A 12,801-nucleotide genomic window follows, 5' to 3' on the forward strand; every position below is an offset into this window, starting at 1 on the left:
CACTGTTAAATGTTTTTTAATATCACCCCTAAGGAGGCCTATTCTTCACTGGAAATATTTTTTGTGTGTTCCTATGGAGTTGTTATGTATTAAATATATGTAAGCAATCCATCTTTATCATTATACTTAGTGTAGCTGGATTTTTTTTTTTAAGTCTTCATGAGTGGACTTCTGGTGCCAATATCTTTTAAGCAGTGAAGCATCAAATCAGAAGAAGTCATGTATATTTAGGAAGAGCTGGAGATGGAAGGTTTGTAGATTCCCACAGAATAAGGGATGGTGAGTTGTTCACCTAATTTATTTACCTGTCTTTCTGCTGTTATCGTCTTGTCATGTACATCATCCTTTTTTTGAGATTATTCATTCAAAGTATAAAGGACCCTACGAAGATTTCTAAATAAAGTAATAAAATACGGTTGATCCCTTTAAAACACAATCTTCGGATGCAGATGCATCAACTTTGAATTAGAGGGCGTAAAAGTAGGCATGATAATAAATAAATCTGTCAAGTCAATTAAAAAAGACTAAATTTTAACAGAAGCAATGTGTATAAAAATATGTAGCAAAATAAAAAAAAATAATCTTTCTTATGTTCAAGATATTGTTTTTCTATTTACCAGTTTATCAAATTCATGGGAGCGATTATTTCTGTAGCTTGACATTTTTTCAATATAGACTATTCAGAATGGTTATAATTCTTCATTTTTTTCTATCACTAAAATTTCTTTTCTTTGCCATGTATTTGTTTTTGTGACATAGGAAATTGAATTCCTAACAGGGATGCGTACGGGTAATTCATGTGTTGGGTTTGGAAAGCCTGCTTGAGATAGAAGGAAGGTCTGAGTTGTGGTAGACGAGGCTGTTTCACTATTTGAAGGACAGAATTCTTTAGAATTCAGCCGTGTTGGAAATGTGGGTAAGCAGATTCATAGTAATTCTGATTTTTTAAAATTTATTTTCTAAGAATACACATTCAATATTTTAAAAGTACCCAGTCTCTAAGTCAAACTTTATAGACTGTGTATATAATTCAACAGCAATTAAACATTGGGTTGTTGGAAAAGTCATGATGCATTTTTGCAATGAAAAACAGAGAAAAAATATGTCATGACTTTTCTGACAAACCAATATAATATATGATTTTACTTTATTCATATTTAAACATATCTTAATTAGTAAGATTTCAGGTATCATATGTGTGCCTTAGTATAAGAACAACTCAGACTGGTGTAAATGTGGGTCATAAAATGCCCTGTGATGTTAGAGCATTTAAAAAAGACTCTCCTATTCTAAAACAAAAACATATTTCATAAAATTTTGGAGCTAGAAGCCTCAATGCTAAAGGACATCCTATAGCCTAAAATGTGGAAAGAGTTGATATAAAGTGTGGACTTCTGGAAGTTAGTTTTTTAATAACTCTAATAGAAGAAAACATTTCTCATAAGTCAAGTTAGGAAATTATTATACATTTTTATATATCTTTATATAAAAAGTTACAAGTAGCAAGCATATGACACAAAGAAATGGAAGAGTAACAGTAGTATTGGAGGATGCATGCTTTTTACAATGTGTCTAATAAAAAGGATATTTTTCCAACTGAAATATCCAGAACTGACATGCAGGGTATTTTCTCAAACTGTCAATTCAATCATATTGCTAAGTGCTCAATCAAAAAAAAAAAAAAAGAAAGAAAACATTTCTATTGAAGGGTGTAAATGGTAAAATAACCAGATTCCCAAAACTATTTCTGAAACTGGGCATTTCCCTTTGATAAGAAATGAAAAAGGAAGTAGGGGTATATGGGGAAGATCAAAAAAATGAGATTGTTCTTATTGCAATCTAGTCATTTTACTTGTCACTTTTGGCTGCACTTAATCATAACACAACAACAGATGTTATAGTCCGTAAGAACTCTAGCTGCTGTTTTCAGGGTCCATATTGTGACTTTTCACTGTAGCATGTTCAAAATCACTCAGGAATGCACTATTCTCAAGCAGTCTATATAATGAAAACAGTATACAGGTAATGCAAAGTTCATCCAAAATCATGTTTGTTTGTTTTTCACATATCGCACAATGTACAATTATATAACAGGGACGTAAAACAACATAGAAACAAAGTGAAACCGACAGCAAAAATAAAGTCGGGGTAGTCTTAATCAGGAACTAATTTCTTCTTCAAGTTTCCAGTAAATCTCAAAATGTATTTAAATACTAAGGAGCACTTGGTGGCCAGCAACCAAATTACGAAATGAACACTTCATTGTGCAGCGGGGGTGTCTTGCCGAAGAAATAACAAATGTCTGTAATTCTTAAGTTTGGATAAAGGCAGTGGAATGAATTTAGAAATATGTCCACTTTTCACAATTCACTATAGAATTTTCTTTTCACAGTCCCCATGTTTGTATAAATAGTTCTTCTCTGAAAATAAAACACAGTTAAAACATTTTCTCCCAATGAAGAATGCATACAAACACACCAATGTAGCAAGGTCATATAGAGCATGGAAAAGCATTCACCTAGTTGATAGGTCTGAAGAGTTTTAAAGAGATTAGCTGTCAAGCAAATTTTACTGGAGACAAATTAGTCTAATATAGATATGGACTATCAAATGCTAAAAGTAAAACCATTACAATACCCAATGACAAATTAGAGGTACACACAGACAACGGGTACTTATGAAACGCTTCACATTACCAAGCATCCAACATAACATGCTGCATTAATTTTGATGAAATCACCTACACAGTCATGCAAAAATAAGAGTGCCCAAATTGGATAAGAACCAGCGAACACTTAGTGTATGAGCTTGGAGTAAAATGTTGCCAAATTAAATCAATAAAATTATTATCAATTTTATGTATTGGCTTCAGTTATATTGAGACAATATTCAATTTTTCAATTATGAAAACCTTGGGTTTCTTGTAATATTTCTTGGAAGAGGTCATTAAATTTTGTATCTTTGTCTTAAAACATGTAACATTTAACTGATTAATTGAACATCCTCTTTACTAATGCTGTATGTAGTACCATGCTTGATGGTGAGAATATTAACATTTATTTTAAACACACATGTACTAAGAATCAGCCTCCATCAGCATTTAACCCACTGTATCTCTAATCATAAAAGGTTATGAAACATGTATCTCAGGGAATAGTGAATAAATAGCCCATTCCCTAAAAGAATACAAGACGAGTGCAACAAAACAAAACAAAACAGAGTACAACAGAGTGGGAGAAGGGGCCGAGGGCATTTGCTTACCTTGAATTTTCTTTTTAGACCCTAGTTGTGTTGTATTCAGATTCATGTTTGCTTAGAGACCCAATGAGGCAGAACCTGGAACGTTACGGCTATTTCATTCAACAAAGTAATATTTGCACACAGAAATAAATATGCACACAAGTAATTACTTAAAAGCATTCCTAAAAATTCATAAAACTATGGAAATCGAGTTTTGCCATCAGCATGCAAAAATATCAACTGAAATACTTTAGGTTTTGAGGATGGATGATAAATCGAGAAAGTATGTACATTTATAAAACAAACTACACACTAGTTAGCATGCAAAACAAGACATAAGTAGATTGGATTTGGGGATTTAAAATAACTATTTCCCTAAATTTAAAATTTCTTTCCTCAAAATTTGTACTCATTTTAGGGCTAATAATATAATGCAGATGATATTGTCTCTATAGTAAAAGGAAACTGAATCAAATATTTCTACTAATGTTTGCTACATTTAAATATAAATATCTAGTATTTAGCATAGCATGCTATAGCCTATGTAATTTGTAATACAACTATTATGTGATATGTGGAAAAAAGTATTTTCATTTTCATACCAAAAATATAATACATTATATTGCAAAATATGCTATTTCTACTTTAAAATTATTCAACGAGATGGAGTTCACCATCTCGGTAAGGCAACTATTTCAAAATATCATTTCATCTATTAAAAGATATAAATATTGACTGGGACGACATTTGTGACCACGTGGACACACACCTTCAATGGAAATCTGTCATGAAAACTAACACCGTTGTTTTTGTAGAAATGCCTCTTATATATGTGTGGAAATAAATAAACTATCTTTGGTTCATGCATACACACACACACACACACACACACACACACACGGATGAGATTTCGGGAGGCTGCAGAGAGCCCTGATCGGGGACAACGGAGAGGGTGGGACAGTCGAGACACTCTGGTGGAAACCATTCATCGAAAGAGAAAGTGACATATGAAGACAAACTAGAACACGGTGTTCTGGAAGCATTCCAGTCCTCAGGTTATGGTTGTCATCAAAAAATCTACAGATACTGACCGCTGGACTGCTTTGTCGTGTCGCGACAGCCGGTGACTGGTGGTGGGCACCTCCTCGATCTCGTCAATGTCGCAGGCCGCGGCCGGCTCCTGCGAGTAGTTGTGCCTCATGATGAGGATGTTCCTCCGGCTGGCGGGCGGGACGAGGGGCTTGACGGGCTGGGGGGGCATCTCGGTCAGGACAGGCGCGTCCCGCGCGCTGAGGTTGCTGCGGCTGCCTTTCGCGCTGGACAGCTGGGACCCACAGTGATGGTCATGGACGCACTTGGAAGAGGACCTCCGCAGCTTGTGGTAGTTCTCAAAGTCATCTGCCACATCGGCAAAGTCCGCGGCGGCCCCCGTGCCTCTGAGGGCGCACAGCTCGTAATGAGGAGGCTCAAACACCTCCTGGAAGACCGTCTGGTCACAGTCCGGCTTCCTGTGGACATATTTTTTACGAGGCTGTTTGATCTGCACAATGACAGAAATGATAATAAGGATGATCACAATGCAGGAAGTCACGCCAATGACAGTCCCACTGGTGTTGGTGAGCTGGTCCAGCAGGCTGGTTTTCCTCTTTTCTACAGGTCGAGAGGAGTGAAAACAACAGAAAGAACAAGAAACAACCCACCACGCGTTAATATGGGAGTCAAAGCGCGCGCAGAGAACTTTCAGATGCAACAAGCTAAGCATAGCATTTTTACAGCCTCAGAGCAGCACGAACGCACCTTTAGATGTGAACCCACATTCCCACTTTTCACAAGGACCCTGTCTCCTAGCCTTCGACACAGCCCTCCCACTGCCCAGCGTCCCTGCTTTAAATGTAAACGTATGTTTGGAGAAGGTCATACCACCGTTTGAATGACACCTGGGGATGGTCTCTTAATTTTAAAAGCAGTAAATTCTTTTTCCTCTCCTCGGTGTAAAGAAAACCTCCAAACTCCACTACTGGGAACATGGCTGCACCTATATTGTTGTGAATTTATTCCTGATGTGGATAACTGAAGTCAAAGCAAGAATGATATTCTGAACCCAAAAGGTACTTAAACTTGACGACAGACATTTCTGGAAGGTGGCACTATGGCGTCTGTGGTCCTTTTCCCCAAAGAAACCACCATGAGTGGTAAAAAATTAGATTTAAAAATCCCAGCCATTTAAAGTCTGGGAAATTATCTTAATGGCACACAGCACAGGAGGTACATTAAAAAAAAGAAAGAGAAAAAGAAAAAAAAAAAAAACCTCCTGCACGTCTTTAAGAACACGGAGGGTCTGTGGCACTTAAGCCCCCACAGGCCCCAGCGTATCATGACAACAGCTGTACAGGGAGGCTCTAGGCCATGCTGGCTGCCTCTCCCCACAGCTCTCTGCCTCCCCACAGGGCCTCCCCTGAGGGGCAAGCTGCTAGCATTTCTCACCCCCCATCCACACTGCAGACACTCAGCTCCAGGCGGGGGTGGCTAAGGCAGGGGGGCTCTCCTCCCCGCCCCAGCCTGGTTCAGGGGCGGAGGGCTGAGCATGGAGGCCCAGCTCCCGCATCCAGTGGAACCGTCTGGAAGCCAGCTGAGATGACCAGACGTTACCACCCTTGCCCAGTGTGCCCTCTGCATAAAGCAGGGATGTTACTGAGAGAGGGGGCCACTGTGCCTGCTCCCCACGCCCCCAGGGATGCAGTACGGACGGTTTTCCCCTGAAGAGGGGCAGCCCCCAAGGACAGACAGCACACCAGCTTTCCCTAAAGGAAGTTACATGATTTGGAACAGAGTGTGCAGATGCTCATGCCTAAGGCAATCTCGAAAGCAATGGAAATCCACAGCGCTGAGATAAGAGTCTTCACAAAACATTTAACTTCCCACCCATTCCAAAGTGGTTCCTTAGACACAAAACGGGCTCCGTGCTCACGTCTCGCCTTCGAATATCTGGGAGCAGCTCTGCCTTTCTTACTGACCATATGAAACAGGGCTGCAGTGGGTTGCCTGTCGGCTGCTGCCCACAGAAGGTGTTTTATAAAGACCACTGGGCTTTAAGCATGAAAGAGTTATCTGCCTGTTTCCCTTCCTTTGCCAGTGGTTACTATCAAATCTGAATAAAAGTGTACGGCTGGTCGTTTCAGCTTCACGAACACAGGCAACATTTCTGCCCAAGCCAAGATCACTGTCCACAGAACCAGACGCCTGTGCACAGGCTGCAGGAGGCAGCGGGACCTCGCAAACTGTCGTCATTGGAAAGGAAGAAGAGTATTTAGGTACCAAATCGAAGCTGAGTTTAAGTGGCTGGAAGTGCTGGGAAGCACAAGCGTTCCTTCCATGTGCCCTCTCTAGAGTAAGGGGCCACATCCAGCAATGGCAAGCTGGAGTCATGGCGGACGCCACCAGAGATTCAGGGCACGCGATGTGACAGGAAACAGGGCACTGCCCTAAAAGCTCCCGTCTCTTTTCCATGGCCTCACAGGGTTTAGTACGGAGAGGCCTTGAATGAGCCTTCGCAGGTTAAGGGTGGTCCACTCTGCGTGAATGGATGAGACCCCTGGTTACAGCAGGCAGGGCTGACAGAGAAAAAGGCTTACCAATCACGTATAAAACACACACAAAGTTCATAAAAGCCACTCTATGCTCTATCTTTTAGGCTGTCTGATCCACATGAAACACTGGCATAAACGTCCTTCCCACCGCCAGGCAGGGGGGTTTGCAAACTTCAAGGATGAATCATTACCTTTACAATGATTTTCATCCCAAGGATACACACAGTTCTGGAGTCCGTTGCACACCAGCGTGTTGTTAATACACATGTTGCTGTGGCAGAAGAAAGTGTTGCCTTCACAGGGAGCTAAAAGCCAAAAGAGAAAGACAAAGGAGTTATAAACAATGCTCAGGAGCAAACCACTCACAGTGCAAATCTTAAAAACAAAGAGAGTGGTATGTCGGTTAGGAGTTGGCTTGGGACGCCAGCTCTGAGCAGCAGGGCCCCGGTTCGGATCCCACATGAGGGTCAGTGACGCTGCGCCCTCTACAGCTAAGATGGTGAACAACAGCTCGACCTGGAGCTGGGCTGCCGTGAGTGCCAGAGATGGCGTAGGCTGCAGTGGGGCTGCCTGAGTGGCAGGCAGTGGGTGTGAGCTTTCATGAGCTGCCGTGAGCCATCGTGAGCCGCCGTCCAACCAATGGCCAGTGAGCGACTGCCTCAGCCGGGAAGAGCACAATGATAATACCAACATGGGCCAGTGAAGCGACGTCCTCCACAACTAGACTGAAGAACAAAACGACAGCAACTTGTCTGTTCCCTCCCCCAATTCCCCAATAAAATATTTTTAAAAACCCCAAACAAACAAACAAAAAAACCAAGAAGATCACAATGATAATTTGCTGCCACACTGAGATAGACCATTTGACATTACGTTCTCAGAAGTGGTGGTGTGGTGGTAGCACAATTATTTCTTGTGTTACTAATGAAGCTGGGTTCCTCTAGAGATGGGTGGGTGGCTTGTAAACCAGGCACAGGAAGTCTCCATCGTAAAAACGAAGCACGTTACCCATACGGTTCTTTATCGTTTTTTTACTTGGTGCCTTCATTTAGCAAAACATAAGTGCCTACCACAAGCACAGTATTACACTTCATATTCTGTATGCACAGATTTAGTTGTACTGAGCAAAAAGGCTTAATTTAAATGCTTCTGAAAAGTCTATGCTTATGCAATACTAATGAAGGGGGTATACAGCAAAAGAAACACTATAACTTTATTTAAGCATATAAAAAAGACGAAGGGTGTCATGGAAATTGAGACTGGGAGAAAAGTAATCCTGATCAACATAAGAAAAACATATATTATTCCCAACAACATTTAACATATATATGGTGATGAAATTAGCCTACTTTGCATGTATTTCACACATTCTGGGAACTTCAGGTGCAAAGGTCCCTAATGTCCATATTATAATGCATTTAGGGGGCTGGGAGGTAAAATATGAAGCTCAGGAAGGTGTATAATTTGGCTATGTAAATATAAGAAATAGTAAAGAGTTTCATACAACAAAGTAAAATGTTAGATGCGACTTCGATGTTAGGAAAACGTACTTCTTTCATTACCAGAGTAATAGGGTATTTAGAATAATCAGTCTCTAGAGTAATGCTACTTTAGGGTTTATAGGTGACAAAAACTTTTGTTTTTACCTTTGTAATCATCCCATGTATCTCATAAAATGTAACTTTAGCGTCTATCTTTCTCAATGATAGTTCTGTGGCCCTTGTAAGAATAGGCATTCTAGAAAAACACATTTGCTCCAACACAAAATTTATACTGGTTAATGAATCAGCAAAAGTTTCTTAATGATCGATATTCTCTAAACACTGCAGTCATGTTGTAACAAATTTTTCACCTTCAAAACTATATATTGCAGATATTTTAGAAAGGCACCACCTTTAAATGTACAGTTGACCTTTGAACAACATGGGTTTCAAATGCACGGGTCCACCTATACATGGATTTTATTTTTTCAATCAATACAGTAAATGTGTTTTCTCTTCCTTACGGTTTTCTTCATAACAGTTTTGTCCTCTAGTTTATTGTAATAATATACTATATAATACATATAAGATACAAACTATGTGTTCATCGACTGTTTATGTTATCGGTAAGGCTCTCACCCAACAGTGGGCTGCTAGTAGTTAAGTTTTGGGGAAGTCAAAATTGGGGGGTGAGGCTGGTGCCTTTAACCCCATGTTGTTCAAGGGTCAACTGTATTTGCGATATTAATCAAAATTGTCAGGAAGGTACTTTGCATAAGACAACTTAGTATATTTTAGCACTCCTAAAGGAATCCTTAAAACAAAAAACAAGCAAACAAACAAACAAACACCCATGTCTTGAAAATCTAAGAGCACCCAAAGATTGAGCCAACCCAAGACAACTGGGTCCTTTAAGCCCTCGGCCCCCCCACCCCCATCCCCTTTCCCAGAAGAAGAGAGTTTCTTCCTCCCTCTGCTGGGTTTCACTTTCAACCCCTGGTTAAAAGGTAAAAAGATGGAACAGTCACATTGAAAAAAAAAAAAAAAAGAATTTAGTGAGTAGGAAATGTGCAATAGTCATTTTGAAAACTATTATGCTTCACATTTTATTGGGCTAGTGATTTTTTAAGCATTGTATAAATCTTTTATAATGTAATTTTTAATGACCCAATATATTATTGCAAAAATCTGTTTTTTGTAAGACACTAAATTTGAATTTCTGAAGTCAGCCACAGTGGCTTTTGCAGAACTGAAACGGTCTGTTTAGCAGATAATGAGTTTTGTCAAAATGTGGACACAGAACAAACAGGAGTTTCCTGCAAATAGAATAGAGTGGCTGCAAAATGCTTTAGTAAAAAAATGTAAAAGACACATTACCTAACAAATTGCAGTGGTTTTGAAAGTACAGTTATCCATCAAGTAAAGAATACCTTTAAAAGAGCATAAATGTTTATTGGCCTTCTAAAATGAGTTGGGAAAATTATTATAATTATTATTAAATAGGATGGGTTACTTTTTAAAAATTAATATATACATTAAAATTGCTTTGCATTCTATAACTGAGTGATACGATAGTATGTTTGTAAGAGCACTGAGACTGAATTCCAAATTCTCCAAATGTTGTTCAGTTTCTGCTGCTTAGAAGCTGTGAAAATATCTTATAAGCTACTAATCAAAGTCCCAGCATCATTTATCATTAAATATTGGTGGTTGGAGTTGAATGTACAGGGCAGCCAGGGCTGCCCGTAAATCACATTCCCGACACACTTCTTTACATCAAATCATCATGCGGACGTGTCGGTAACTGGAATCATCCTCACTGTTTAAGATTATTACTATTCCAGGTAGCCCTCCATCTTGTCCCCCTCACCTTTGCTCATGTGCATAGACTTGCCACGCAAACCACAACAAAAAATAAATAAAAAAGCGAATCTTGCCATGGCAAAGAAACAAACGTATAACAACTTACACTCCTTGAACACAAATCAATTTTGTTTCATAGACACCAAAAATAAAATATATCAGATTCTGAATTTCTATGCAATGGTTTAAGAAAGAGTCTCATTTCTAGCTCCTGCTTAAAAAAAAAAAAATTACATGGCACTTTCATGCCCCCAGATCAAGCTATGTTCTTATTGCTCTTTCAAGGATGTCGGTTACACTCTGCAGTCACAGTGTTGCTCACAACCCCCCCTCCCCCCAGTGTGTTCCTGGTATTGTTCACTTAGTGGCCACACGATCCCCCCCCCAACACACACACACACACACACACACACACACACACACACACACTCCTTGTCTNACACACACACACACACACACACACACACACACACACACACACTCCTTGTCTGCCCAGGAATATCCCTTCTCCGTTGGCTATCCAAATCCCATCAGAACTCTCATCAATACAGTTTTGAAATATTCCAACCTCTCAGAAAATGATCTTTTCCGTAAATCCTATTACAGCTGTTAAATGAGGTTGGCACTCTATGCTATCTCATCTCATCTCTCCCAGCAAGTTCTTTGAGGCTAGGAGCATGGCTTTTAAAAATGTGTATTTCTTAAATCTCTTACAGGGCTTCACATGTTCAGGCTTGTAGGGAATAGTCAATAGATATTTTAACGCATTAATCGTACTGAGCAAAAGTTTAACTGGCCAGACTGCACCCCTGAGCTATGTTCCAGAGAGCAGAAGGCCCTGTATTGACGGAGACGTAACCTTCAATGCTGTGCTCTTTTAATCCAGTACAAATTGGAATATTCTCAGAAACTAAAGCTCAGCATCATTACTCTGCTCTTTTACTATTACTGACAAAGCACATCTTCTAATAAATTGTCGAGAACTTATTCTACTTAGAAACTCAATATACACATATCAAAAGCTATTGCCTCTTAAAAACCAGCCCCTTACTTCCTCAAGTTATCTGGAAGAAACTCAATGTTAAGTTTTTCTTGTAATCAAGTGGCAACTAAGGAAGTGATACAGAGCGAGTGCCGCACCCACGCAGCTTCCAGGGCCTTGGCTTTCTTTTGGGTTCTATTTTTAAGCCCGCATATGTCCCCATTCTTACCACAAGGTGGCAGCGTGCACCGTAATTTGGTGAAATTGCGTTTCAATCCATCACGAAGCTTTTAAACCATGAATGGACCTGGGGTACACAACGTTTATATCTGTTTATTCCTGATTCTTAAAAAAAATAGAAACTTTAACAGGAGATAAACAAAGGAATTTTGAGCATGTGTGAATCAGCTAAGGGAAGACAAGAGAGAACAGAGCCACATTACCCGACACAAAGGAAGTTTTATTTAAAATTTTAGTAAAGAATCATAAAACCTATATGCTATGATGTTAGGGGTCTAATCACGGTGTATCATCATTTTCAGTACTGTGTCACATGTAAATATTGCTCCAATTTAAGGGGTTTTTAATTTTTAATTGCCATTTTAATGCTAAAGCCACGAATGCTCATTCTAACAGTTCTTTCTTCTTCCCCATTTCTTACTAAATCTAGAAATCCCACAAATATGGTTCGGGAAATAGTAAAACCAAATGTCAATTAAAACGGCAGGTTTCTCTCAGAAATACTGATCTTTGACGTCCCTGTGCTTTATGGTGAATAAAACTAACATGGGTCGATGCAACGTCAAAGAGCTTCACACTGCATCAAGAATATTTGGAAATAGAAGTGATGCTTGATCTTTTCCTTTAAAAATCATTTCGTTATCTAAATAACAACATGGGGCTTAAAGTCAAATGTCTTCCCCCATGTCGCCCAGCCGGGATCCCAATTCTCCTCTCCACCCACATTCTCCCTGCTTCTTGCTTTCCTTACAACCGTTTCTTTTTAACTTCTTTAATTTGAGGTTTGTCAGAAGTTCACCCACCTCTGTGCTGGCCTGTGTGTGCACAGCCTCACATGCACACACATTCACTTACACTCATATACATGTGTGTGATCTCACTCACACACACACACACACACACACACACGCCTTTGGATCGTCTACTCTTGCTCTTTTTTATGCTTCATTATTTCTCCAATCTGAAATTGGAAGGGAAGTGGTCACAGAACCGTGTGGAGAAGCAGCAGCAGGAGGAAACAGCTTGGAGGACACGGACGTGCCCTTGCTTCATTTCCTGAATTCAACTTTGATCAGTGTTGAAGACACTTGTTTATTAAAACTTCCTGACACTCAAGGTGCTCTGGAGTTGACCACTGTCTTCGCCTGACACGGCGGAACAAAGCTTAAAATCACAAGTATGTATAGTTTGCTACTGAGTATCACTTTTAACAGTGGCATTCTAATTGTAGAAAAAATGCAAATGCAAAAAAATTTAAATATATGTGGCCATCAGAATTAACCCCCAAACAAATGTTTTGTTTTGTTTTTCCCAAAATAAATGGAAAAAAATGTCCCTGCTGTAATCCTTTCAACTTAAAATGGCCCTCAGGCTATGCAGTTAGAAGAAATGGCATTTTATTTGAAAA

At 39.6% G+C, this 12,801-nt stretch overlaps 1 protein-coding gene across 1 annotated transcript in view; it reads right to left on the minus strand.

Moving 5' to 3' along the window:
* Positions 1-3,262: 3,262 nt before the first annotated feature.
* Positions 3,263-12,801, minus strand: part of NETO1 (neuropilin and tolloid like 1) — a 90,143-nt gene continuing 80,604 nt past the window's right edge. The window contains exons 8-10 of the mRNA XM_019632258.1: positions 7,019-7,132; positions 4,332-4,890; positions 3,263-3,336 (exon numbers count right to left, since the gene is read on the minus strand). Coding sequence (XP_019487803.1) covers positions 3,276-3,336; positions 4,332-4,890; positions 7,019-7,132 — 734 coding nt within the window. The 3' untranslated portion in view covers positions 3,263-3,275. The remainder of the gene's footprint in view (positions 3,337-4,331; positions 4,891-7,018; positions 7,133-12,801) is intronic.

The sequence above is a fragment of the Hipposideros armiger genome, unplaced genomic scaffold, assembly GCF_001890085.2.
Source record: "Hipposideros armiger isolate ML-2016 unplaced genomic scaffold, ASM189008v1 scaffold_1112, whole genome shotgun sequence".
Taxonomy (NCBI): Eukaryota; Metazoa; Chordata; class Mammalia; order Chiroptera; family Hipposideridae; genus Hipposideros; species Hipposideros armiger.